The 25934-nt window shown below is 50.3% G+C and overlaps 11 protein-coding genes across 11 annotated transcripts; 4 read left to right on the top strand and 7 right to left on the bottom strand.

Moving 5' to 3' along the window:
- Window positions 1-136: 136 nt before the first annotated feature.
- N7471_000302 (FAD-dependent oxidoreductase) lies at window positions 137-1798 on the bottom strand. The gene is made up of 3 exons (XM_057273023.1): window positions 1469-1798; window positions 860-1383; window positions 137-740 (listed from the first exon to the last, which is right to left on the bottom strand). Exons 1-3 carry the CDS (start codon window positions 1730-1732, stop codon window positions 272-274), a joined length of 1257 nt encoding a protein of 418 aa, XP_057141202.1. The 5' UTR covers window positions 1733-1798; the 3' UTR covers window positions 137-271.
- Window positions 1799-2649: 851 nt separating this feature from the next.
- Window positions 2650-3753, top strand: N7471_000301 (uncharacterized protein; the record flags this gene model as incomplete). Its single annotated transcript, XM_057273022.1, has 3 exons — window positions 2650-2888; window positions 2944-3243; window positions 3324-3753. 3 exons carry the CDS (start codon window positions 2650-2652, stop codon window positions 3751-3753), a joined length of 969 nt encoding a protein of 322 aa, XP_057141201.1.
- A 571-nt stretch (window positions 3754-4324) lies between these two features.
- N7471_000300 (GATA transcription factor LreB) lies at window positions 4325-5605 on the bottom strand (the record flags this gene model as incomplete). Its single annotated transcript, XM_057273021.1, has 2 exons — window positions 4325-4368; window positions 4468-5605. The coding sequence occupies 2 exons, from the start codon at window positions 5603-5605 to the stop codon at window positions 4325-4327; spliced, it is 1182 nt and encodes a 393-aa protein (XP_057141200.1).
- Window positions 5606-5764: 159 nt separating this feature from the next.
- Window positions 5765-10375, top strand: N7471_000299 (MRX complex DNA-binding subunit; the record flags this gene model as incomplete). Its single annotated transcript, XM_057273020.1, has 5 exons — window positions 5765-5804; window positions 6272-6299; window positions 6385-6475; window positions 6538-10311; window positions 10367-10375. 5 exons carry the CDS (start codon window positions 5765-5767, stop codon window positions 10373-10375), a joined length of 3942 nt encoding a protein of 1313 aa, XP_057141199.1.
- Window positions 10376-10765: 390 nt separating this feature from the next.
- On the bottom strand, window positions 10766-11596 carry N7471_000298 (mitochondrial 54S ribosomal protein mL61; the record flags this gene model as incomplete). The annotated part of the gene is made up of 2 exons (XM_057273019.1): window positions 10766-11341; window positions 11558-11596. 2 exons carry the CDS (start codon window positions 11594-11596, stop codon window positions 10766-10768), a joined length of 615 nt encoding a protein of 204 aa, XP_057141198.1.
- A 540-nt stretch (window positions 11597-12136) lies between these two features.
- On the top strand, window positions 12137-15701 carry N7471_000297 (leucine--tRNA ligase CDC60; the record flags this gene model as incomplete). Its single annotated transcript, XM_057273018.1, has 4 exons — window positions 12137-12211; window positions 12279-14779; window positions 14849-15047; window positions 15099-15701. 4 exons carry the CDS (start codon window positions 12137-12139, stop codon window positions 15699-15701), a joined length of 3378 nt encoding a protein of 1125 aa, XP_057141197.1.
- A 902-nt stretch (window positions 15702-16603) lies between these two features.
- N7471_000296 (Pyridoxal phosphate-dependent transferase major region subdomain 2) lies at window positions 16604-18305 on the bottom strand (the record flags this gene model as incomplete). Its single annotated transcript, XM_057273017.1, has 8 exons — window positions 16604-16634; window positions 16708-16917; window positions 16977-17144; window positions 17213-17292; window positions 17348-17553; window positions 17607-18009; window positions 18088-18129; window positions 18180-18305. 8 exons carry the CDS (start codon window positions 18303-18305, stop codon window positions 16604-16606), a joined length of 1266 nt encoding a protein of 421 aa, XP_057141196.1.
- Window positions 18306-18720: 415 nt separating this feature from the next.
- Window positions 18721-20702, bottom strand: N7471_000295 (uncharacterized protein; the record flags this gene model as incomplete). Its single annotated transcript, XM_057273016.1, has 2 exons — window positions 20231-20702; window positions 18721-20177 (listed from the first exon to the last, which is right to left on the bottom strand). The coding sequence occupies exons 1-2, from the start codon at window positions 20694-20696 to the stop codon at window positions 18721-18723; spliced, it is 1923 nt and encodes a 640-aa protein (XP_057141195.1). The 5' UTR covers window positions 20697-20702.
- A 334-nt stretch (window positions 20703-21036) lies between these two features.
- Window positions 21037-22104, bottom strand: N7471_000294 (telomere maintenance SDE2 family protein; the record flags this gene model as incomplete). Its single annotated transcript, XM_057273015.1, has 1 exon — window positions 21037-22104. One exon carries the CDS (start codon window positions 22102-22104, stop codon window positions 21037-21039), a length of 1068 nt encoding a protein of 355 aa, XP_057141194.1.
- A 59-nt stretch (window positions 22105-22163) lies between these two features.
- N7471_000293 (40S ribosomal protein eS10) lies at window positions 22164-23018 on the top strand (the record flags this gene model as incomplete). Its single annotated transcript, XM_057273014.1, has 5 exons — window positions 22164-22166; window positions 22304-22338; window positions 22394-22443; window positions 22534-22694; window positions 22752-23018. The coding sequence occupies 5 exons, from the start codon at window positions 22164-22166 to the stop codon at window positions 23016-23018; spliced, it is 516 nt and encodes a 171-aa protein (XP_057141193.1).
- A 399-nt stretch (window positions 23019-23417) lies between these two features.
- Window positions 23418-24910, bottom strand: N7471_000292 (M20 family metallo-hydrolase; the record flags this gene model as incomplete). The annotated part of the gene is made up of 3 exons (XM_057273013.1): window positions 23418-24357; window positions 24410-24724; window positions 24795-24910. The coding sequence occupies 3 exons, from the start codon at window positions 24908-24910 to the stop codon at window positions 23418-23420; spliced, it is 1371 nt and encodes a 456-aa protein (XP_057141192.1).
- Between the last annotated feature and the right edge of the window lie 1024 nt (window positions 24911-25934).

Genomic DNA, 25934 nt, shown 5'->3' with positions numbered 1-25934 from the left:
TCATATACTGTCGTTTCCGTTTTTGTCGGCGGCCTTTCTCTTATTTTCCTGTACATATATCTTTTTGCCCCTTGCCTGCATTAGGTCGGCGTCTGCGGGGAGTCTTATTTTTTTCTGAAATATTCAAGCCATCTCTCCTAGTCTTATTATGCTTCAATTTTCGTAGGCCAGTAGGCCTAGACTGCAACGTTGACTGTTCATTCATCGACGAACAAACACCCCAATTATTCTCATCCGAATATTTTACATCGCTACCAATCTGACCCCATCCTCACCACCATTTCTCAAAGAAAACTCGCTGCTCCCCACCATCCCCTAGGATCTCAACCAACTTCTCCACAATGGAATCAGTCATATCAGGCGGTCCACATACATAGCATACTGTGCCCCGAGAATCCAACTCACCATCTGTACCCAGAGCCGCAGAGCGCAGATCACGATCGGATATCCTCTCTCGGTGAATCTTGAGCTCAGAAGGAGACCCAGATGAGAGCAGATCGGGCGATGAGGATAAGTCCGTAAGGAAAAGGTCCAACGAGATCCGGAGCCGATGCGAACTCTCTTGAGATCGGACTATTTGGCGCAGACGCGGGAGAAACAGGATCTGGTCTAGTATTGCGTCTGCCGAGGCTGCTTCCTGGACATGCGGTAGGCGGCTAGAGTATAGGATGTGGATGGTGGTTGGGTTAGGGGTGTGAGGTTCGTTGTTGTTTAGGTGGGAGAGCATGGATATTAGAGGACTGAGACTGTGTTAGACTTTCCTCATAAGGGGTTGAAACAAGTGAGGTCTTGGTTTGTGCTGGTATACGTTTGTATACCCCGGAAATAATGGACATTAGGTTTGGGGAGTATCACTTACTTGATGCCAACACCACCCGCAACGAAGACCACATTCTTCACATCATTGATACTCACTCCAGTAGGAGGCCAGGCAAAGCTTCCGCCAACTCGGATGTTTAGCTCCTTGCCTAGGATCTTTTCTTTTGGTCTCCACAGCCATGCAGCGGATGGGTTACCTGGCGAGTCTTGTACAGCCAGTTCCACATATGGTGGTCGCCCTTGAGATTCCGAAGATGGTTCAAGTGCCTCGCCAGCTAATGAGTCAGTAGAAGCCTCTGGTGGCGGCAGCAACTCCGCATCTGCCGGGGTGGAGGTGATAGTGAAGCCCCCCCGCTTGGGGGATGGAGGGGATATGGACATCAAGCCATTGGCCCGGGAGGAAGCTGAATGGCTGTTGACTGTTATCCTATAAAATGCGTCAGTGGTGTCGGGTGAAAGTGTGTGATAGAAGATGCCCATATGTGATTGGAACCATTGGCCGTGCGGGCATATATGGATAGGATCCAACGGAGCGGGGAGAACAACCAGCCCCGGGCGTGGCGGCTGGGCTTGATATATAAGCGGGAAATACGGGAGATAGGGACATATATAAAGAAGCAGCGGACAAGAAAAGAAAATAATCCCATACATTATTCTCTTGGGGAGGCAAAGCGAACTGTAGTAGCCGAACAGAGGGGTTGACCTGCTCGATGTGCGATAGTCGCACCGGATATAGTCTATTTTGCCGGGGCTCTGCAGCTGTGCGCAGCTCGTGAGGAATTGAGTCGTCTCTTTGGGAAGTCATTTGGCCTTTAGTTCTTGAGATGGAGCGGAATCCAAGTTGGCTAGGCCGGATGATGCGGAGTGGAATGGTTGAGCGAAGTGCAAGCGGACACAACTGGAACGACTTCATCAATTATATCAAGATATGTATCAAGCTACAAGGGTATAATTGGATAGATTTAGTTGATGAACTCCCTCAAAGATGGCATGATTGTATTGAATATGAGACCAAGTCAGTTCACAGTTTGGGATTCTGCCGACCACATGACTTCCTCTAATTCATTAAGCCATCACTCGACTTTCAAGGTTACAACTTGACAACATAGGAATTAATGATGGCTATAGCTATCACAAACGAGAGGCCATCCTCTTTGTTCCCATTTTCCTGACTCCGGGACTAACATGGGTATATGTACAGTCCACTGCATAGTCACAGATGCGACTCACATCACCCCCCACATCAGCGTTTCGCCAGGCGCTTCGACCTAAAAGCTGCAAGTTCCCTGAGAGCGCCAAGGTTTTGCTGATCCTGCTGAGGGGAATTATGTGATGAGGGCTCCATGCAGATCAGCCATCCTATCACACCGTCTAGCGTGTGACGACCGGCGGTCTTCCCTCGATCCCCGTCGTCTCATTGGTGTGATGACCCGGGTTGCTACTTGCGCTGGCGCTTTGCCGCCATCAAGCATTGGCCAGATGCACCTCCCAAACACACATCAATTCCTCTACACGGTCTTCCCATGCTGATTCGTGCCCCCTCCTGCATGCGATGGCTTGTGCCTTCGGCCACTCGTTGGGATCGAGCTCATATCTAACGCTCGTCCTCCGGATCGCCCAGGCTTGTGTTCTTCTATTTTTTTTTTACCTTCTCGACCACGCTGAAACATTTGGCCCATTTACGTGTGACAGACTGAATGTCTTAGCCAGCCGGTCTGGTGAAACGCATTGTACACAGCTTTAATTCTTCTATAAGCGCTTCGGCTGAACGGTCAGCTTTGGAGAAATAGAGTTGATTTTGATTGCGAACCTTCCAAAACCACCGCCAAAATGCAGTTCATGTTTCCAAAGAAGCACAAGCACCACAAGCTCGTCCTTTGGTTAATGACCGGGGAGTTTCCGATCACCATCGTAATGCTGACATTGACGGGTATCGCTTCCCACAATCTATACCGGACATTGTTATGGCAAGATGGAGCCGACAATGGATTCAACAGTGCCCCGAACGAGGCCCTGTATGCAGCATCAAACTACAGACCATACAAGGCCCCCATGGTTTGGTCCGGCTTGTATGTCACTCACTATCCTCAATATTCAAGAGCTGGCCGCTGACCCTAGGAACAGTATCACCAACTACAACCTTGTCCTTGGTGTTTTGAGCACTTTCTTCCTCATCACAAAATTGCCTACCCATTGGATGAACCTATTTTATCCTCCTGTCGCGGTCGCCGTCCACGGGTCCTTGATCATTCTCTATATCGTGTCAGCGGTGTATCAGGCTGGGTCTGACATGTCAGACCCTAAACATCCCCAGCCAGGAGCCCCGTGGTACATTGCGAAGAGTTGCAGTGTCGCCTCTAAAAAGTCCAATATTGGATACTGCATGCAAGCCAAAGCGCTGTTTGCTGTGACCATCCTCATGATGTTAGTTTGACCCTTCCCATTCTAATATTTCTTTGTTTCTCCCCGTTCCGCGAGGAATAGTTAGCTAACAGTCCCCCCAGTGTCTACTATGTAGTTATCCTCGGCTTCAATATCCATTCCTGCTTCATCACCCCCGAAGAACGGGAAGCGATCCTGGAGCAGAGAGAAGAGCGTCGCATCGAAAAGGAGTTCGAAGAAGAGATCATCAAGTCTCCCAGCATGATTCCCATGACCCCTGGCTCAATGCCTCGAGGACCAGGCATGGTTCCCCGCACCCCGGGGGTTCCGCCCATGGCTTTTGGGGGAAATATCTCACCCTTCGCTCCCCGCACGCTAGCTTTCAACCGACTTGGCAATGGCAGTACCGCCTCGGACCTCCCGCTGCGGGACAACTCCCGCGCGACTCAGCCCCAATACCCGTCGCCGCAATCGAATGAAGTCAGCCCGGAGAGTTCGACAGGGTCGCCGATGTACTTCCCGCCGCCGCCAAAGAAGGCTGCTAAGCCCTGAATGGATTGGGTGTTGAATTCTTGTTCGTCGTGAGAAATTGCTTTTGTGATACCACTTGTTGTTGCCCCATACATCACCTTCATTATTTAACGGGACAAGGATGGCGTTCAGTTGGGTTAGTTCCATTCCTTCGGCCCTCTCCTTGGGCTTGCCTTTTATTGGCCAAATGCCACAAGTCCTTAGTATATACAGTCATCATCTTCGGCGTTGGATTTGATTTGCTCCGATTCTGTCGAAAATCATTTAATTCCTTATAATCAAGTTTTGAGTTACCAAGGAAAAACGAATAAATTCCGTAGTGCTAATACAGAATGTTTGCAAGATAGATCACGGCCAGCTATATACATTGAACCAAAGAGATCAATTTCACAGGACATAACATCATCACCCATGCGATAGCGAACATGGGGCTCGTCTGAAGATCATTTTGGAAATTCAGCGCAATGGACAGCATGCTTGATCAGCAAAGCGCCCGGACAACTGAGGGGGTATCTTGACGTGAATATGCAAGACAATGGAGAGAAGACCTTGTCACCAGCCCGAGAAAAGCAAATAAACCGAGAACTGAAAATTAGGCCGACTCCTGGCGCCTCTTCTCCTTCTTAGACCAGCGCACTAAAAAAAAGGCAATTGGGTTAGCTCGTTCCGTGCCAAGAGTAGATAGGTTACAAGCACGCTGAGCGGGGGTTACAAGGGGCGGTGGACAAAACTTACAGCCACAAGCATTGCACAAGGTCTTAGGCCCGTTAGGCCCCTTTCTCCATTCTGGCGAGTCTGCCGTTCCGCAGTCGCTACAGACATGCTGGGCCTTGAGCCTTTTACGGCGGTCGCCTTCCTGAGCGTTGCGCTCTTGGTCAGCAGCCGTGGTGATGTCGATATCGCAATGTATAAGACGGCCACGGCTGCCACCTGTACTGAGGCCTTGCGATCTCTCGCCCTCTGCATAGTTAAGACCAGTCATAACTTCGATGCCGTCGATGTGTGAGTAAACTTCGCGGGTGGTGGGCTCTGGGTAATTGCCCGTCGATTGACCCGTGTCGGATTCATCCGAGTTCGGCCCCACGGTGTCCGTAGTATCAGGATCACTAGACAATTCTCCTGAGGGAGCGGGTTGTTGGCTCTGGTTCTCGGTCGCGGGAGCCCGAATATCCTGGTCGCTTCTGAAATAGGGCACCCGAGTCGCGGTCGCATCTTCTTCTTCTTCTTCCTTCAGTTTGGCAATATGTTGGATCAGACGTGCGTTCTCAATCTTGTGCTCCAAAAAAGAGTCAAGGAGCTGCGAGACCTTGTTGGAATATGGTCGGCACACGAGGAAAAAGCCGGTGCAGCACCTGTTGGCGGGTGCAGTCCTCTCTGTCGGACGCCCATCCTGGTTTGCAAGATGTGGGTGACCATAGGCCTCCATGAGACAATATGTGTTGTTGGTCTTTTGGAATCGTAAATGGGTCCGGAACGATTGGTTCGCGGCGACCGAGTCATCCAAATCTCTCTGGAAGATGGGCTGGTCATCCTCATGAATGTACTGTGCCAGGAGGCTTCCCTCGAGTTGTTTTGCAACACGGCCGGTGATATTCTTGCACGACGGTGAGGCATAGGTGATTCGGCCCTGGGGTGTGAGAAGAAGTAGCATGTCCTTCATTTCATCGAGGACTCGCTCTGTCCAGCCCCCATCGTTTTGTACACCTTGGTATCCCCCGTGTTGAGCACCTTGCACCCCATAGTGCCCACCGTGGGATCCATGAATTTGTTGTTGTTCCATTGCGTACCCCGGATGACCCTCATTGGTGCCCGATCTCGTCTGGGAGGTGGGTAGAGGCATACCCTCATAGGGTTCTGGGCGACTCAGAGCCATATCGAGTGTAGTATAGATAAATTAAACGAGGGAGATATAAAGGCACTAGTGATAGGTTTTAGTGCTTCTGAATCCGACGTCTCTCATAAAGAGCCAGGAAATTTCCCTAAAAAACAATGGCCGCACGTGGGGACGGATATAGTAGAGTGGGCGTTGAGGATGGAATGGTTCATTCTCCAAATTCAAGGCGGTACATTCGGTACATTCGGTCAAGAGGGGGTTGAACGATGTGCCTCTCAGAATATACACATCGTTTCACTGAGGGTCTGGATCTCCTTGAAAAGAGAGAACTTTGGAAATAAGAGCCGGCTATTGCTGGTTGACAAAACCACAGCCGATCCCTGTGGGCCACAGCACTTTAGTACAATTCACGTGATTTCGTGTCACCTTGACGCGGGACTATGTGATTGATCACAATCAACAGCGATCCGAGCACTTTAATTTCTCAGCTCTCTCTCTGTTTAGCTTGTATCCGATTGTATTTGATAAAGCTAACGGCCAACGGGCTCAAAAGCCCCTTTCAGAGCTTTTGTTCAAAATGTACGTGCTGATCATTTCCCGCCTCGTGTCGCGATGCTAACTGGGTTTTAGGTGTAAGTGCAATAGCTCTATACCTCGGACAGAAAAGAAAAAAAAGTTATCCAACGGTCATCTAACATACTGTAGCGAAGATCGATAAGCTCTCTATCCTGGGGTACGTCTCTCAAAGTTTTTAAAACCGAGTGCAACCACTGCGGAGAGTAATTACACTCATGCTCATCAAACCGCGCTTGTTCTAGAGTCCGCTCCTTCGACAATACGCGCAGCGAAACAATCCAATTCCACACACCCCTCACATTGATTGTCGGATACAATGGCTCAGGAAAGACGGTACGAAATGGCGAAATGGGCGACTGAGAGTTGCGACCAGCAGGGAACTGACGCGGGTCTAGACCATCATCGAGTGTCTCAAATATGCCACAACGGGCGATCTCCCTCCGAACAGCAAAGGCGGTGCTTTTATCCACGACCCGAAACTATGTGGCGAGAAAGAGGTACTGGCGCAGGTGAAGCTGTCGTTCAAGGCCACTTCCGGAGCGAAAATGGTTGCCACGCGCAGTCTACAGCTTACGGTCAAGAAAACCACACGGCAGCAGAAGACCCTCGAAGGCCAGCTGCTTATGGTCAAAAATGGCGAACGCACGGCTATTTCATCGCGAGTGGCTGAGCTGGATCAAATCATGCCTCAGTATCTGGGAGTGTCCAAGGCCGTGCTGGATTCGGTCATTTTCTGCCACCAGGACGAAAGTCTGTGGCCAATGAGTGAACCGTCTGTGCTGAAAAAGAGGTTCGACGAAATATTTGAGGCTATGAAGTACACCAAGGCCATTGACAACATCAAAGCACTGCGCAAGAAGCAGAACGAGGAGCTTGGCAAATTCAAGATTATGGAGCAGCATGCAAAAGAAGACAAAGATAAAGCAGACCGTGCTGAAAAGCGATCCGTCAAGCTTCAAGATGAAATCGAGGCCTTGCGCGAAGAGACCCAGCGGATGTCGCAAGAGATGCGGCGCGTCGCGGAGCTTGCTGATAAGGCTTGGACGCAATCTGAAAGTTATGCCCAAGTCCTCGGTGCTCTTGAGGGCAAGCGCATCGAAGCTAAAAGTATCCAAACCACCATTGACAACCTTAAGAGACATTTGGTTGAGCTTGATGACTCCGATGAATGGCTTGAATCTACCCTGGAGCAATTCGAAACGAAGCAGATCCAATACCAGCAACAAGAAGAGTCACAAAAGGAAAACTATATGGAAATTAAAGAGCGGATCGAGCAGACTCGGCACCGCCTTGGCCTGAAACAAGCCGAGAATGGAAAATTTGAGAACGACAAGGCCAATTTCGAGCGCCAGTCTCAAAGGCGCCAGAACATGATCAATGAGATTGCTCACGCCAACAACATCCGTGGCTTTGGCGAGAAGATGGATCAGTCTGAAATTGACACCTTCATGCAGAAGATCAAACGCCTTTTAAGAGACCAGAACCAATCCCTGGATCGCGTGAGGCGTGAAGCCCAGAAAGAGCTCCGTGAGGTTCAAGAAACATTGAATGAGATTGGGCAAACCAAGTCGGCACTTCAAGAGACCAAGAACGCGGCAAAACGACAGATTGCTGCGAATGACAAGGAGGCAACAACTTATCAAAAGAAGCTTAATGAAATCGAGGTTGATGAGGGCTTCCAGGCTGCGCTTGAGTCAAAGGTCGAGGATATCACAGCGAACCTTGAGCATGCGAAAGAGCGAGCCAAAACTGCTTCCTGGGATCAAGATATCCAGGATACCAATGCGGAAATCCGTCGCCTTGAGGATGAAAGCTCGAGATTGAACACCGAGCTCATTGATTCAACCAAGAAGGCCGGGGAGTTGGCTCGCCTGGACCACCTCAAGAAAGAATTGAAGGACCGTGAACGCAGTCTACAGACGATGAAAGGAGCTCATGGCGATCGCCTTGAGAAGGTCGTTGGTCCAGACTGGAAGCCTGAGACACTGGAGCGAGGCTTCCAGCAAGCTCTCGATAGCGAATCAAAGCAGGTGGCCGATGCAAAGCGAGAGCGTGATGGCGTGAGCCGAGAATTGGAGCATGTAGAGTTCAAGCTTAAGACGGTCGACAAGAACCTCAAGCAACGCCAAAAGGAACTTGATGAATGCGTGAAGGAAATATATGAAGCAGTCGACGCAGGGCCTTCCGAATACCCTGAAATTGTGAAGGAGCGCCAGGCACAGTACGATTTAGCTCGCAAAGACGCTGATCAGTATGCCGGAATGGGAGAGTACCTCACCAAATGTCTTGATGCTGCTAAGCGCACCAAGCTGTGCCGAACATGTCAAAGATCGTTCAAGAACGAGGCAGAACTCCAGACCTTCACAAAGAAGCTGGATGCTCTAGTCAAGAAGGCCGGTCTCGATGCCGAAGATGAGACCCTGAAGAGCCTCGAAGAAGATCTCGAAACTGCCCGCGCCGCTAGTGCATCCTACGATACTTGGGTCCGTTTGTCAGAGACTGTCTTCCCAGAGCTCGAACAAGAAGGCCAGGAATCTGAATCCCAGCGTGGCCAGCTCTTGGAGAAGCTCGAAACTCACGACGGAAAGGTCAGCGAGAAGACGGAAAGCAAGCGTGACGTCGAGGGGCTTGCTAAGACAGTGAGCACTATCGCCCGTTACGATGTCGAGATCAAGACGATCAAATCACAAATTCAAGAGCTTTCTGCAAAGCAGCAAGACGCTTCAACTGCTCGTACCCTGGAAGACATCCAGGAGGAGATCGCCTCCATGAATGAAAAGTCAAGGGAGTTGAAAAAGGCTCTTACGAAAGTGACAAACGAGAAAGAAAAGACCCGGTCAGAGATCAACAAGCTCGAGCTTGAGTTCAGAGATGTGAAGAGCAACCTAGACAATGCCAAATTCCAGCTGGAAAAGAAAGCAGACCTGATCGTCCGGATGGAGGAATTCAAGAAGCTCAATAATCAGCAGCGGGAGGCAATTGAGAAGGCAGATCGAGATATCGAAAGTCTCACGCCAGAATTGCTTCAAGCCCAAGCCCGTTATGATGATATCAGCCAGCGAGCCGACGAGCGTGAACGAGATCTGCAGCACGAGATTAGTCGGTTATCCGAGAACATCCATCAGCTTGACCTCGCCAATGACGACATCAACTCGTATAATCAACGGGGAGGTCCCAGCCAGCTTGAACGAAGCAAGCAAGAGCTTCAAGAAATTGAAGCGGAAATTGGCAAACTCGAAGCCGATCAAAGCGAGATCACAAGGGAGATCAACAAAATCTCGACCCAACTTAAGGACAGCGAAAACACCAAGCGGCAATACTCCGACAACTTGACATATCGCCAAGCCACTCGATCTCTCAACACAGTTGTTGAAGAAGTTGAGCAATTAGAAGCACAAAATGCCGAAGTGGACAGAGGCCGTTTCAAGCAAGAGTCAGAACGCTGGACTCGTGAACACAATGCCCTTGCTGCCAAACAGGCGAGCAAGATGGGCGAAATGAAGTCCAAGGACGATCAGTTGATGCAGCTGCTGGCGGACTGGAACACAGATTATAAGGATGCATCTTCAAAATACAAGGAATCGCATATCAAGGTCGAGACTACCAAAGCCGCCGTCGAAGATCTGGCTCGATACGGCGGCGCTCTTGACAAAGCAATAATGCAATATCACGGCCTAAAGATGGCAGAAATCAACGCCATTGCTGGCGAACTGTGGCAGAAGACCTATCGCGGAACAGACGTCGACACAATCCTCATCCGGTCCGACAACGAGAACGCTAAGGGCAACCGATCGTACAACTACCGCGTCTGTATGGTCAAGTCAGGCGCCGAGATGGACATGCGCGGCCGGTGCAGTGCAGGCCAAAAGGTTCTGGCTAGTATCATCATTCGTCTTGCTCTTGCGGAATGTTTCGGTGTCAATTGCGGTCTCATTGCGCTTGATGAGCCCACTACGAACCTGGACCGAGACAATATTCGCTCTCTGGCGGAGTCGCTGCATGACATTATCCGCACTCGTCAGCAGCAGGCTAACTTCCAGTTAATTGTCATTACGCACGATGAAGAATTCCTGCGCCACATGAAATGTGGTGATTTCAGTGACTATTACTACCGTGTTTCGCGCAATGAGAGACAGAAATCAATCATTGAGCGGCAGTCAATCGCCGAGGTATGTCTTTAAGTTGGTTTCTGGGTAATTCTTCTTCGTGCTAACAACTTTCTAGGTCATGTAACACTTGTTGCAAAGGCACCCTCTTCTTTTAGTCGTTGTTCGGACATTTTATTGGCTACATAGCTTTGCCTGGGGTAATCTCTTTCTCCAATCTGTTTTAGCCCGTTTTTAAACCAAGCATACTTCGGCGTTGATATTGTCAAGGATGTTGAATTTACAATTTATTGTTATTGCTATTTGATACTTATGTTCCTCCATCTATATGAACGTTCATGAAATCTGAATAACAAGAGAATGCGACATGCGCATTAAAAGAATATTCCAAGAAATAGTACATAGTCGTAACGGGAAAAAGATGCTATGCTACAGACAGCCGATTTCTCAAGACGAAGAAACCAGTTGGATGGATCAATCGAATCCAAAGACAACACTAGAACAAAACTGCACTATCTTACACCTGCTTATCCACCTGGCCTCTAGCCTCAGCGAGCATGCGCTCCTGGTCCTTCTTCGCCTGCCGGATAGCTTGCACACGCTGACGATCCGGACCAGACTTCTTCTTGATCTCCGCCAACTTCTGTGACAGTGCGATATCCTCGCTATTGGCGGGGACCACCTTCGCACCCGTCATGGCCTGCACACGATCCCAGATTTGCTGGTACGTGCGGTTTTTGATATCCAGAACAGCCGATTGCTCGTTCGCTTCGGGGGCCGGGGCAAGCTCATCGGTGACCTTCTTTTCGTTTGCGAGGGCCGTTGCGGCACTGCCGACCCGTTCGGCGAAGTAAATTGTCAACGCTGCGGGCCCTTGCTGGTTGGAGGTTTGCGCCACAGTCATCGGCACGCCCGGGTTGTGATATTTCAGTCGTGGAAGGCAGTTACGCCAGAAATGCCGCGCGCCTCCGTGGCCCTGGTCGATCTTGCGTGCGTATGTGAGGTGGAGTCGGGTAACGGCTGGGAATTCTTTTGATGCGGAGGTGAGGCTGGGGAAGATGGCTGCACCTGTGCCAATTTTGGTCTGGAGCATCTGGAACAGTGAAAGAACGAGTCAGTTGATTGATTGCGTCTTGGCCAGGCCGTTGGAGACAACGCGAGTTCGGCCTCGGAGGTTGCAGTGTCGGAGATCTCAAGGGACGGGGTTTCGGCTTACTCTCTGTTGAAAAGAACAACTTTGTATTAGTCAATCAATTCCGCGTTACTTTGGGGAGCTCAGAGAGCGGGAGCTGGGAATAGCTATACATACAGTTTGCAGCTTGCGAAGCCGCTTGAACAAGTTGACCATGATGAAAGGCTGTTCCGCACAGGGACTGGCCCTTATGCGATGAGACGTGTGGGTATAAGGATAAGGCGAGGGTGCAAGATTAATTGGCAAGATTATTGCTCAAGAACAGTAATATATGGCTGGAATTGCGAGTTTGTTGATCGGGGAAATTTATCGCAGATGCGCTTGTCGGCGAAGAAGTTGCTCCGTGATAGTCACGTGCAACCTCCAATCTATAGATGGTATTGATCAGGTCACATAGAACATGTTTAGTTAAAACTCACTCAAGACACAAGTAAGGACTAAAAGTTTGTCTGACGACTCAATTTGCATATATATCTCGAGTTAAGCTCTCTTACTTATCATCCTCTTTACACACCAATCCATCTATGCAACATTCTAAAGGATATTTTGAGTGTGGAGCCTCCCCGTAAAATACAATACGGTCGCATTACCTTGACTCACAAACTGAACAAACTGATTTTATATCTCGCCCCGCGCTTCTTTTGTTCCCCTCCGCTCTTCAAGGGAATTATAGGCCAATTCTGACAATCAGGAAAAATGGCCGCCGCAGTTGCCTCCGTAGCTGAGCTCGATCCGAGCAACAGCTCAAAGAACACCCTCAAACTGGAAAATGTTGATATGCCCCTCCCTCTCCCCCACCATCGCCGATTTTCATACTAACTGACATTTCGCCCGCCAGACCGAAAAGCGAGACACCTTAGTCGCAATCGAAAAGAAGTACCAGGCACAATGGAAGGACAACAAGATTTTCGAAGTCGATGCGCCCTCGTTCGAGGAAGCCCCCCAGGGCTCCATGACTCCCTCCGAGCTCCGTGAGAAGTACCCGAAGTTCTTCGGTACTATGGCCTACCCTTACATGAACGGTACGCTGCACGCCGGACACAGCTTCACTGCTAGTAAGGTGGAGTTCATGGCTGGATTTGCCCGCATGGAGGGCAAGCGTGCCCTTTTCCCTCTGGGCTTCCACTGCACCGGTATGCCTATCAAGGCCTGTGCCGATAAGCTCGCCAACGAGGTGAAGAAGTTCGGCCAGGGTTTCGAAGGATACAATGAGGAGGCTGAGGCCGCTGAGGACCTCCTCGCAGCCCCCACACAAGAACTCAAGGCCGAGGCAAGCGAGAAGTTCTCCAGCAAGAAGAGCAAGGCCGCTGCCAAGACCGTGAAGATGAAGTACCAGTTCCAGATCATGCTGGCAATTGGCGTTCCTCTGGAGGACATTCACAAGTTTGCCGACGCTGCCCACTGGCTCGACCACTTCCCTCCTCTTGCCATCCGTGATCTTGACAGCATGGGTGCCCGCGTCGATTGGCGCCGACAGTTCGTCACTACCGACGCTAACCCCTACTACGATGCTTTCGTGCGTTGGCAGATGAACCGCCTGCACGAGCTCGGCAAGATCATGTACGGCAACCGTTATACCCTCTACTCGCCTAAGGACGGCCAGCCTTGCATGGACCACGACCGCACCGAGGGTGAGGGCATTGGTCCTCAGGAATACTCTGCGCTCAAGCTCCAGGTTAAGGAGTGGTCGCCGGAAATGGCAGAGCTTGTGAAAGGAAAGGTCGAGGATGACGCTAAGGTATACTTCGTTCCGGCTACCCTGCGTCCCGAGACCATGTATGGCCAGAATAGCTGCTTCGTCGGCCCAAAGATCAAATACGGTCTCTTCAAGCTGAAGGAGAAGGAGTACATTGTCGTGACCAAGCGTGCTGCTTGGAACATGGCCTTCCAGGGCCATTTCTTCGGCGATAAGTTCCCCAAAACTCAAGACGAGCTCCCGCAGGTTCTTGAGGTACAGGGTTCCGCCTTCATTGGAACACTGGTCAACGCACCTCTGTCTTTCCACACCGCAGGTATCCGCATCCTGCCTATGGACAGTGTTTCGGCAACCAAGGGTACTGGTGTTGTTACCTCTGTTCCCTCTGACAGCCCCGACGATTACGCTACCCTGATGGATCTGGCGAAGAAGGCTGAGTACTATGGAATCCAGAAGGAGTGGGCTGAGTTGGAAATCCTGCCGCTCATTGAAACTCCTACTTACGGCAACTTGACCGCCGTTGCTCTGGTCAAGGAGTTAAAGATCAACTCCCCTAAGGACGTCACCCAGCTTGCCCAGGCTAAGGATTTGGCCTACATGGAAGCTTTCTACAAGGGTACTATGCTAGTTGGTAAATACAAGGGCGAGCCTGTCAGTGAGGCTAAGGAAAAGGTCCGCAAAGATCTCTACGACAGTGGGGATGCTTTCCCCTTCGCCGACCCTATGGGCAAGGTTGTCAGCCGTAGTGGTGACGACTGTGTTGTTGCCTACCTGGGCCAGTGGTTCTTGAACTACGGTGAGAATGATGCCGAGTGGCAGCAGGAGACCCTGAACCACGTTGTCAACAACCTCAACACCTACTCCGCGGAATGCAAGCACGGTTTCGAGAAGAATCTGTCCTGGCTGAACCGATGGGCGTGTGCCAGAACCTACGGTCTCGGATCCCGGGTGCCATGGGACAAGCAGTTCCTGGTTGAGAGTCTGAGTGACAGTACCGTCTACATGGCCTACTACACTATCGCTCACCTCCTTCACGGTGACCGATACGGCAAGACGACCGGCCCCTTGAAGGTGACCGCTGAGCAGATGACCGACGAGGTCTGGGACTACATCTTCACAAGACGGGAGATTAGCGACGAACTTGTCTCTAAGAGTGGAATCAGCACGGAATCTCTGCAGAAAATGCGCCGTGAATTCGAATACTGGTACCCTCTGGATGTCCGTGTCTCCGGCAAGGACCTGATCCAGAACCACTTGACCTTCTTCCTCTACATCCACATTGCTCTCTTCCCCAAGGAGTACTGGCCCCGTGGTGTCCGTGCTAACGGCCACTTGCTCCTCAACGGCGAGAAGATGAGCAAGAGTACCGGTAACTTCCTGACTCTCAAGGATGCTGTTGACAAGTTCGGCGCCGATGCTACCCGTATTGCATTTGCCGATGCTGGTGACAGCATTGAAGATGCCAACTTCGAGGAGTCTGTTGCCAACAGCAACATCCTGCGTCTCTACACCTTGAAGGAGTGGATCGAGGAGGTTGCTAAGGACGAGACTCTGCGCACTGGCCCTGCTGATGCCTTCGCTGACAAGCTCTTCAATAACGAACTTAACAGCCTGGTCCGCGAGACCCAGAAGCACTACCAGGAGTAAGTTTGCATTTCAGTGCTTTGCATTCCATCTAATTCATTGACATCGATAACTAACTCTCTGTCTAGCACCAACTTCAAGCTTGCTCTTAAGTCCGGCCTATATGACTTCACTAGCTCCCGTGACAGCTACCGTGAGGCTTGCACTGCTGCTGGCGTGGGTATGCACGGGGATACCATTCTGCGCTACATTGAGCTGCAGGCTCTGATGCTGGCACCCATTACTCCTCACTGGGCTGAACACATCTGGCTCCAGGTTCTCAAGAAGGTCAGTTTTCTACCCCCACTTCACGATCAACCTTATTCTAACACCATTTAGTCCGAGTCTATCCACTTCGCCCAGTTCCCTGCCGTTCCAGAGCCCTCGCCTGAGCTGACCGCGGCTCAGAACTACGTCCGTGGTACCGCAAGCAACATCATGGGCTCCGAGGCCAACTTCACCAAGAAGCTCTCCAAGGGCAAGGCCATTACCTTCGACCCTCGCAAGCCCAAGCAGCTTACCATCTTCGTTGCCAAGAAGTTCCCCAACTGGCAGGAGAAGTACATTGACTTGGTGCGCGATTCGTTCGACTCGCTGAGCCTCTCCTTCAACGACAAGGAGCTCAACGGAAAGGTCGGCAAGTTCGGTGAGATGAAGAAGGCCATGCCCTTCGTTCAGAGCCTGAAGCGCCGTCTCGTCAATGCTGGCGAGTCCCCCGCCACTGTCTTTGATCGCAAGCTTCCCTTCGATGAGCTCGCCGTTCTGTCCGAGATGGTGGGTGGTCTGAAGCGCACTTCCGGTTTCAAGGAGATTGAGGTCATTGCTGTTGATGAGGGTGGCAAGACTGGTGAGGTTGTTGGCACTGGTGAGAAGCGTGAGGGTCTGTCCGGCGAGAATGCCGTGCCTGGAACCCCCACTTTCCAGTTTGTCAACGTCGAATAAACGACATTTCTTTTGAAAAAATACAGTCTCATTTGCCAGTTTCAAAAATCATGCTTGATGACTTCTGCGAAAATAAAATAAAACACATAGCATATGGCATTTTTCAATATTTCAGTTCTTTGACCTTAATAATCGATGGCTACATACCATGGCTGAGCTACATACCATGGCTGAGTTATTCCACCACCATCGGGCATCCATTTGGAGCGATACATAACTTTGGGAAGACTCAACTTCGACAAGGGACGGCCAGTGTTCTTCTGCTGCGGCGAGGTTGGCTCCCAAAGTACTGCGATGGGCCTTAAACCCCAATCGGGCTCCTTTCCGCAAAACTGTCCCTTTGAAATAGTTGCGCCAATTCCTACTGTGGTTTTCGTCTTTGGGCAGTTCGCCGCCTTTATTGCCTTAACAAAGCTTTGCTGTAAGAACACGATCATGATTTGGAATAAACTTGCTCAGTGAAAGTGGCCCTAGAGCCACTTTGTTTTTTTTTTTTTGCAGAAGTTGCTGAATTTCTTTCTACCCGAGACCAGAGATCAGGAGATTGTGGCATATGTTGACATTCGCATCTACCGTTTCCTGAATGCGAGCAAGCTTCTCCCGCGCTTGGGGTAGGTTTTGGGCACAAAACCGCTCTGTGTTATACTAGCCGTAGAGGGTCTCATAGTTGTCATTACATTCCCATTGAGCAAATTGTATCTATGGGCGATGCCATGGCTCGTAATATAGGGGACCTGCCAACCTTGGAAGTCGACTCCGGTGCTATGGCAGGATTCAACCTGTCGGCCACGGACACACCAGATGAAAACTATTTGCTTGCTAGTGATTCCATTGTCCTCCTTTCTTTTTTTTGCCATATTTTCCCCGAATCTTTGAGTCTTGATAGTGACATGGAGAATACTTCATGCACTCGACTTTAAAACACTCAACAATCTGTAACCATGCAAAACAATCCATCAATCAACCGACCGAACCAAAGCACAGCAATAATAAGAAAATGACTCACCTGTTAAGGCCTTCCTTCAGTGTCTCTTCTTCCTGTGAGAAAACCAACCGAAACCACCCAATATCCCTCGAATGCTCTTCCCCTGGATGCAAGAAGACACCAGCATCGACAAGCCTTTGTGCAAGAGCGAATTCCCGATTTTGCGGGGAAATTGCAGCACCAGGGGGGAGATAAGGTGACAAGTCGATGTAGACGAAGAAGCCAGCGTTTCTGATGATCGGATTAGATGAGGATTTTGAATAATGTCTCGTCCGAGTTTGTATACTCACCCGCCCTTGACATAGTTGATTCCCTCCTTGTTGAGCACCGAGGTTGTAAGCTGGTAGGCTGAAGCGAGCCTCTGTCTTGCTTTGGCTGTGAAGCTTGACACAAAAGCTTGGTCTTCTAGAATCGCGGTGCCAATTGTTACCGCTGCTTGTGACGCACCGTGGAGTCTCCTATATAGTGTCAGTTTCACGCCAAGCATCATGTAACTTTCCGTAGTGCAAAAGATGAGGGATCTCACAGAATTGCTTTGCAGGCTTGACGAAGCTGCTGGTTTTGCGTCACCAAGAACCCAAGATGAAGGCCTCCGGAAGCAAAGTCCTATAATGATCTTAGGTCAAATTCGTTGTCTCCATTGAGATTCTGCGATGCCTACCTTGCTGAAACCATATAACACATGGACCAGATTAGGATCTATTAATCCCGTAAGATCCAGCGAGAGGATTGACGTAAACGGCACAGCCTCGGGGTCACCAGAATCAAACACACAGGAAGCGTAGACCTCATCACTGATGAGATGGAGACTGTGCCTGTTGCAGAATCGGGCGATAGCCTTGAGTGTCTCGACTGGGTAACAACGACCTGGCGGCAGACAATTAGTTCAATTCAATGGACCAAGCGCACGTACAACTCACCAACAGGGTTATGGGGATTGACAAGCAGCACAGCTCGAATCTTCATGCCCCGTTCCTTGGCAGCCTTGAAAGCTAGCTCATACTTTTCCACAGAAGCAGGAGAGAATGCCTCTTCCACAGTTGTGTCAGCATAGACCATTTTAACGCCAGATTCAACGCCGTAGTCGAGCTCAAAGCGGCCGTATACAGGTCTGCTGACGAGGATCCCATCCTCGGGTTCTGCGAGACTGTATCCCAGCATACTACCAAGAGAGGTCGGAGAGTCTGCAACGAATATATCCTCCGGATCAATTGGGGCATGTGGTTTGAGGATATTGTTCAAATGAACTGCTGCAGCGGCAGGTAATCTTGCGGCTGTTGGTGCACTTGAGCGGTAGCTGATAGAATCTTGTGTAAAGACGACCTATGCGAGGTTGTTAGGGTGGGATTCTTTCAGTTAATGGACAGCATGTCGACATGAAGGGAAAATTGGAATATGCACCTTTTCGTTGATATATTTGGCTATCTCTGCCCTCATTGGTTTCTGGATGGGAGTTAGCTATTGACTCCCATGTTGCAGGGGAATATAGATACATTCTCCGCCATGCCAAATGAGATGAGCCCCGTTGAGTTCTCCACGGGGTCATAGGTCTGGGTTAAACTAAAGCGCCAGGGCTTAGCTAGTTCCCTGACATTTTCGCTTCCCCGAAAAGATAACATCATAGGCAAGCGTGAATGTCGATTTGCTGAAAGTCGAGGAGCGATATATATTTTGAAATTCACACTGAATATTGGAAAGACATCAACAACAGAAAAGGTAATTGCACAGTCAAACAAACACGGGTTAGTGATTCGAAGAGAAAATGCTTGTCCAACAAAATAAACAGGGAGTCAAAATAAAGTAGTGGGAAAGAAGTTAAATAAATTAAGGTGAAAGGCTAAGCCCACCCCCCACCTGCGGGGACCGTGGGGACGAGCACTAGACATTGTACAACGTACATATAGTTACAACCAATTATGGAAGACGAAGTTGGTAGTATAACAAGAATAGTGTACAATGTATAAGAGAGGAGAAACGCCGAGCCGCTATGCTAAATGGCCTAATGTACATGTCCAAATACCCAAATCACAACAATCAATATCTCGTCCGCGGCCGTTTGCGCTTGTCGATCTTTTTCTTCTCTGCAATAAAGTTCCAACATTCAATCGGACGCCGGGACCCAATATGCTTCCCATGGGGTGTAAAGACCTCGACCTGCGGATAGGAAGGTTCGTCTTCAGCATCCCGCTTGCTGCGGATTTGTATACTGAGCTCGATCCAGCCACAGCCCTCAATGAGAATATCTGCAGACATCACGCGGTATGGCAATGAAGGCACTGGAATCCCCCTGTCCCTCACAGCTTTGGCGAGGGAGGTAGGAAGATTTGAGGTGGTGGTATCCCACTTCAAGTCGAATATACCGGCCGAGGCCATTGTGCTGCCGGTTCCTTCTTTCATAATGACAGTCCCTCGGTAGGGGCTTTCTTCGGCCTGCGTCTCAATTGCTTTCTGTGTGTTGGTGATATGAGACTCGAGAGGCAGGAAACTGGCGGACATGACCGTATCTTGGGGGTTCACCGGGGTGATGCGGATAAGACCACCACCAAGCAGAAGAGACTGGCCGGGTTTAACGGTTGAACGTTCAGGCTTGATCCGCTTCGTCATGATCAAATCACGCTTGTGTTCATCCTGAACGAAGTCCTCCAATAGACCACGCTCTAGGCCGGGCAAATCGATGACCTCGCCCTTCCCACGACCGAATGGAATGCGGATAGGCGAGACTGTAGTGCCTGGAAGGGAAGACACGACTGGGAGCACAGGGTAGAGATCCTCGCGGGGGGCAGGGGGCAGAAGACTGTCGGGGTTAAGAAGGATAGCCTCTCGCTGGTTTGGAATCTCATTTTCCTCACGACGGCGTTGAACCCACTCTTCGATTTTCTCCACATTTCTGGAATCCTTGGGGAAACAAGCTTCAATGAAGCTGCTCTTTCCGACATTTGCCTTGCCAACGACCCAAATGCCACCGCCATGCTCTCGGATCTCTTCCTTGACTTCCTTGGTCCACCAGCCACGGTGCGCGCTAATCATGTGCACGTTGCCCAAACGGGCCTCCCTCCCTGATCTCCCCAAAGCTGCGCGGAGCTCTGTGCGAATATAATCCATCTTCGAGTCTACCTGTTCTTTCGTTGCCGCCAAAAGGTCCGAGCGCGTGATTATAAACGAGAGAGATGGGAGTTTTCTTCCGCGTTCGTATTTCTCATTCGTAGATCGTCGGTTGCGCGAACGTTGCTCCTGCAGCATTAAAGCCCAATGGATGCGTGGAACGAGAGACATTGGAAAATCTGCAGCATCGATGATATGGTAAACACGGTTGTGTCTGTACGGCGATTCTTCTAGGTAGTTTCGTATAGACATAATAGTCGGCTTAGGCGAAGAGACTGCCTTGTTGTGGTGTATCAAGTCGTGGCAACGATCGCAGACTTCGGTGATTCGACCGGGAGACCCAAGAAAGTTGTTCTCGGGATCGACAGCTTCATCTGGAAAAGCTCCATCTTTGTATTCAGTCAGCAAATGGCGCGCTTAAGTAATAGTCTATGAGTCCCACCTTGAATGGGCTTGGGTGGCACTGCCTCCTCGATGGCATCGTTCTGCTGTGCGCTCAAGTCATCTCCCTCAGTGGATATAGCCTCGTTTTGTTGTATATTTTTGTATTCAATTGCTTCCTTTCTCACGGCTAGTAGCTTCCGAATCTGCTTTCGTGATGTACCATAGTATCCTGGCTCGTTTGCCTCAACCGTTTGGGAGAATGCGCCACATCCTGGGCAGCACAAAGGCAGGGAATCGGCTAGGGTGTCGATCTGAGGCTCAGTTGGGGGCTGCTCTCGCTGGAAGCGAGTTGTTGAGAAGCATCGGCATTGCCTGCGGAGGTCCGTAAGGACTTTGGATTGTGGCGCGGCGCGCGATTGTGAAAAGAGCGTTTGGGGCTGGGATCGGGGAATGGTCTTTGAAAGCAGACGCAACAGATTCAATCTCGGGCTTCTGAGCACTGCGCCTCGAGAGCAGAGCGACATGATGGCGTGTGAAATTGCGGAGTTGCGGAGCTTTTTTTCTTTGGAGACAGTTATCTATCGATAGCGCACATGGCAAGTTCGGGCCGCCGTATAAGTATATGAGTTCCAAGGTTGGGCAAGGCTGTAGAACTAGAATTGTTCGTTATTTTACGGATGAATAGACTAAAATGAAGCTGGTATTGGTGGCAGTGGAAAACTTTTGCATTAAACACTCCCATCGGAGGCTGAAATTATGGATACAGAAGGCGCTGAAAAACAGATGCGCTAGAGAATCCCTGAAAGTAGTAGTAAAAGAACGCCGTCGTGAACCGTGGGACAAATATTGGTTATGATAGAATATTCAAGCACGCGCCTTTCCCTTTCCCTTGCTAGATTCATCCACCTCGTCATCGGAGTCGCTCATGAACTCGTCGTCATCATCGAAACCAATGAACTTCCTGGGTGCAGCCTTTTGAGGCACAGAGGGCCCAGCAACAGCATTGGATGATTCTCCATTTTCCTCGCTTTCTTCGTCCTCGCTGGATGAAGCATCCTCCTCACTGCCCTCGTCGCTGGCGCTGGTGCTGGATCCACCCAGAATTGCGTCGCGAAGATTGTCTGTCCATTCGCCATCCTTCACAGCCCGTAGGACTGCCTCACGGGTCTTTTCGCTCATTTCCTCCCTGTCTTCCATCCACTGTCCATCCAGCTTCTGCCTGCCGTTGCCGTTCTTCACTTCGTCTTGGCGCTTTTCGGCCATCTCCACCACGGACTGCCATCGGCGCTGGCGTTCCTCCTTTTCTTTCTTGTCCATTTCTGGCTTGACAGCAAGGTACTCCGCGAGCGCCTTTGCCTCGTTGACAGTGCGTAGTCGGCGGCCATCGAGGTTGCGACTGGAGCCATTGTTGTCACCTTGATTGCGCTTGCGCTTGCTGGACATGCGGCCACCAGCGGCACGCAGTTGGGAGCCGAAACCACCTTTACCACCACAGGTGGGGGCAGTCAGGCGAAGCGGAAGGAGTGTAGAGGTAAAGACGCCATCGCGGGTCGGGAGTAAAGATTGGATACATTCGGAGGTGGCCGTGAGGTGTTTGTTATTTGTTGTAGTAAGGACGAGCGACTGAAGAGAAAGTGATGACGGGAGATATGATGCGATCTTGGCCGTCAGGTCTGATGTGCTCGCTGTCGATGGCAAGGTGAACGAAAGTGTCGCTGGCAGCGACAGTCCCGGAAAGGACGACAATAGGACGTTGACATTTGAAGAAGCCATATTGGGTGTGTCAGAAGCAGTTCCCGAGAAGATAGTACGAGGGTGCGACTGGCGAGTTTTGTGTTTGATTGTAGGTAGGAAGTAGTGATGAGGCTTGGAAAGACTGCAGATGTTGCGATAAGATTGAGGATCGCGGTCGCCGCAGCCATGATGACTCATCACTTATTTTAGTCAGCGAACGCGGTGGGTAGCTCTCACGTGATAAGTTATATTATGTGATGGTATCATGTGACCTGAACCACAAATTGATTAGGGTGCTAACCCTACACCCAATTCGGGCCGTCGCACTTTTCTCGCAACGAAGCTCCACTCTTCATTCATCATTTAAATCAACCATAATTCTCGGGCGTTGTCAAAGCGATTCCCCGACTTGCACCAGGAACTCGCGACAATGTACGTATCCTCGTTTTTGCGATTATTTCCGACAGATTCACTAACAATGGCGCAGGCTTATCCCCAAAGACGACCGCAAGAAGATCCACGAGTACCTCTTCCGTGGTATGTAACGAGAACCCTCGTCGACGTCTCACGACCCTACGACACTGCGCTCGAGACACCTTTGTGCGGATTCACTAACCTATATTATAGAGGGAGTGCTCGTGGCCAAGAAGGACTTCAACCTTCCCAAGCACGGTGACATTGACACCAAGAACCTCTTTGTCATCAAGGCCCTCCAGTCCCTGGACTCCCGCGGCTTTGTCAAGACTCAGTTCTCGTGGCAGTACTACTACTACACCCTCACCCCCGAGGTACGATCCATCCACGTCTTGACACGTCCACATGCCTGAATACTAATTGAATAACAGGGTCTGGACTACCTCCGTGAGTGGCTCCACCTCCCCGCCGAGGTTGTCCCCGCCACCCACATCAAGCAGCAGCGTTCCCACGCTCCCCCCCGCGGCATGATGGGCGGTGAGGAGCAGCGCGGTGAGCGCCGTGGTCCCCGCGCTCCCCGTGAGGGCGGTTACCGCCGCCGCGAGGAGGGTGGAAAGGAGGGCGGTGCCCCCGGCGAGTTCGCTCCCTCTTTCCGCGGTGGCTTCGGCCGTGGCCGTGGTGCCGCTCCCCAGGAGTAAATGCTGAGAGGCATTGGTGTCCTGTCAACCACTTCTCGGTCAATCTAGAGTCTTGATGGTGTATCCGAATTCGGCTGCCGGAATAGGGGTTTCTTGAAACGGGCCTTACCCTCGGTGCACCTAGATCTCGTTCCAGCTTTACTGGGACTTGGGGATACAGGAAACAAAATAAAAAAGAAGAAATTTATGTTTCCACTGGTTTCATGATGTAAATCTATGTGGATTAATATAGTTGATTCAATGGTAAATTCATGACTTGAGTGAAATTGGTTTATTGGCAATCTTCGTGTAGGTCTTCTATCTTTCTTGGCAGGTCGATGTGTCTGCATACTAAAAGATCTTTACTCGTTCTGAACTATATACAAGGCCTTTTCTGTCAGGCTAAAGTGAGCACTTGCCCTACAAGAATCTCTTCCGGTCATAGCGGACCACAGCCTGCAAAATGACAGATGCTCCAGTGGCGCAATCATTGGCAGTGGAGAACTCCTCAGGGTGATGACTGAGACCATCCTTGCATGGGATAAAGATCATGCTCGTTGGGACACGCTTGGAAGTGAAGACACTGTCATGGCCAGCACCACTCATAATGGTCCGCACAAGTGACTTTGTATCCGCAACAGAAGCATCTGCGACAACAGCCTGAGCTGACTGCTGCACACAGTCAATGCAGTCTTCATGGAACTTGACAGCAGGGGAGTCGAAGTCAAGAGTCCACTCGACGCGGCAAGGCTTACCAATACCAACACCCTCAGCAGCGGCGATAGCATCGAAATCAGTGCGCAACTCCTTCTCGACTTCGGCAACTAGCTCTGTCTCGGGCCCACGGATGTCCAAGCTAAAGCTCACCTCCCCAGGAACTGTGTTCACACTGCCTGGCTTTGCCTCGACAATGCCGACGCTGGCTAGACAACCCTTCGAAGCTGCCACTTCCCGTGCCCGCACCATCATTTGAGCGAATGCATAGAGAGCGTCTGCTCGGTGTTCAAAGGCGGTGGTTCCTGTGTGTGTATCCCGCCCAATGACGTTGAGACGGAACCATCTGTAGGCCTGCACAGCTGTCACAACCCCGACTCGCTGGTTTGCTGACACCAGGTATGGGCCTTGCTCAATGTGAACTTCGAAATGGGCGGCCATCGGCGTCGATTTGTATGAGCACGGAACATCACCCAAGTAACCGATCTTCTGCAGCGCACTCTTCATGGTCTCTGGGGCTGATGCCGCCGTGGGAAGCGATGCCACAGTTGGCACCTCTTTGAGATTATGCGCATGTGCCAATGGGATGCACTCGGCCCATACACCACTTGAGACCATGCTGATCGGGAATCGGGCACCCTCCTCGCTGGATACGGTCAGTGATATTCCGTTTCCCAAGTTGAGAGTTGGGATCTTACTTGGTCCAGTCGACAACGCCGACTCCGCCCTCCGTCTCCAGACCCATGTCGTTCATGGTTTTGATGACTTCGATACCTGCCAACACACCCAGAATACCATCGTACCGCCCACCAGTAGGTTGTGTATCGAGATGACTCCCAATGAATGTGGCAGGTACATCCGCTCTCCGACCAGGACGAACAGCAAAGATATTACCCATCTCGTCCACGGTGACGTTGCACTTTAGATTTTTCATGGTCTGAATGAACCAATCACGGACACTCTTGTCATCATCTGAGAGTGCCAGGCGCTGCATGCCAGTATCTGTAGGTCCACTATCAAGTCACCGAGGCTTTTGTTAGCGGTCGTTCTCCAGCCACCTTCGAAACGATGGTTGTAGCTTACTCTCCCCATCTGATTCCAGATCCCCATTGACACGAGTGATGAAGATCATTGGCCAGGCGTTCCTTGTTGGCTCTGAGCGCAGAGACCTCGGTCTCGGAGAGCTCCGTTGTCAACATAGCTTGTATTCGTGATGAAGAAAACGTTCGAGCAGGGTTCAAAAAGACAGGCTTGGCAGATTGAAGACACGTTCTTGGGAGAGTTCGTAAAAAGAGAGAACACGCCATAATGCAGCGTACTATCGCTTTATAAAGGAAAGCTGGGGGGTTTGGAGTACTTTGTATGGTTATTGATAAGAAGTGGAGTGGGCGGACAAAAGTCCGCAGTGCCGCGATAGTCCCCGGTTTACTGCCAACCCCCGCAATATGGAGACATCGGCATGTTCCAAGGTTGTATGTCGAATACTAAGATTGAATACATGGTGGAAACAAGGTATAATACCCAGAAAATCATGTGACACCTGGTACCAACCATACCATACAAAAGTGCATAATACAGTTAGTCATCGATGTCCGCACAGATTGTTGAAAGAGCGGGTTTTGTCATTTTAGTTGGTTAGAGATTCCAATATATCTGTTTTTGTCCATACGTTGTCGTACTACCAGATTTCTGTCAGTTATGAGCCCGGAATCGTTTAATATATGATCTATATTTGTTAAGATCAATAAACCTCGCTGTCGCCGGTCAATGCTGAGTTGAAAGTTCAACCACCTACCGTCGAAGCAACCCCTAAATCGAAGAAAAACCGGATTTCTGTCAAACCAAAGTTAAGGTTAATAATAAAGACTAGATAAGACGATTATAATGGTAGATTATACTCTCTCCGCGGCCTCTTCCCGCGTTATCCTGTAAGATATAACAATATGGGAACTATAGCTTGCTAAAATTAGAGGAATTGCCGATCAATTTAACGTCTGGGAGCTATATAATCCTATAAAAGAAAAAGAGCTAGCTGCTCTATTATAACCTTAAGAACCGATCTTAAAGAGAGTTTAGCGCTTTAGTGAATGACCTGCTGTGTGACACAAAATGGACTGTAAAGAAATATAATGGTTATGGAGCACCGAGAAATAGCAAGCCAAAACCAATCCCCCCAACCTCAACTGAGAACAAAGCATTCAAATGATAGGCTGAAGAGCAGCA

This window comes from Penicillium samsonianum (assembly GCF_028829775.1).
Source record: "Penicillium samsonianum strain IBT 33392 chromosome Unknown utg000001l_segment0_segment0, whole genome shotgun sequence".
NCBI classification, from domain to species: Eukaryota; Fungi; Ascomycota; class Eurotiomycetes; order Eurotiales; family Aspergillaceae; genus Penicillium; species Penicillium samsonianum.
Note: the sequence above shows the minus strand (reverse complement) of the source record. Positions and strands in the feature narration are given on the sequence as shown.

What these genes read in the sequence shown, in the direction of transcription:
- N7471_000302 (XM_057273023.1), bottom strand. Translation starts at nt 1,732, where the DNA reads ATGAAGTCGTTCCAGTTGTGTCCGCTTGCACTTCGCTCAACCATTCCA. An exon ending in TGCCTCCCCAAGAGAATAAT is followed by an intron (nt 1,384 to 1,468) that starts GTATGGGATTAT and finishes TATCAAGCCCAG; the next exon opens with CCGCCACGCCCGGGGCTGGT. An exon ending in GCGGGTGGTGTTGGCATCAA is followed by an intron (nt 741 to 859) that starts GTAAGTGATACT and finishes ACACAGTCTCAG; the next exon opens with TCCTCTAATATCCATGCTCT.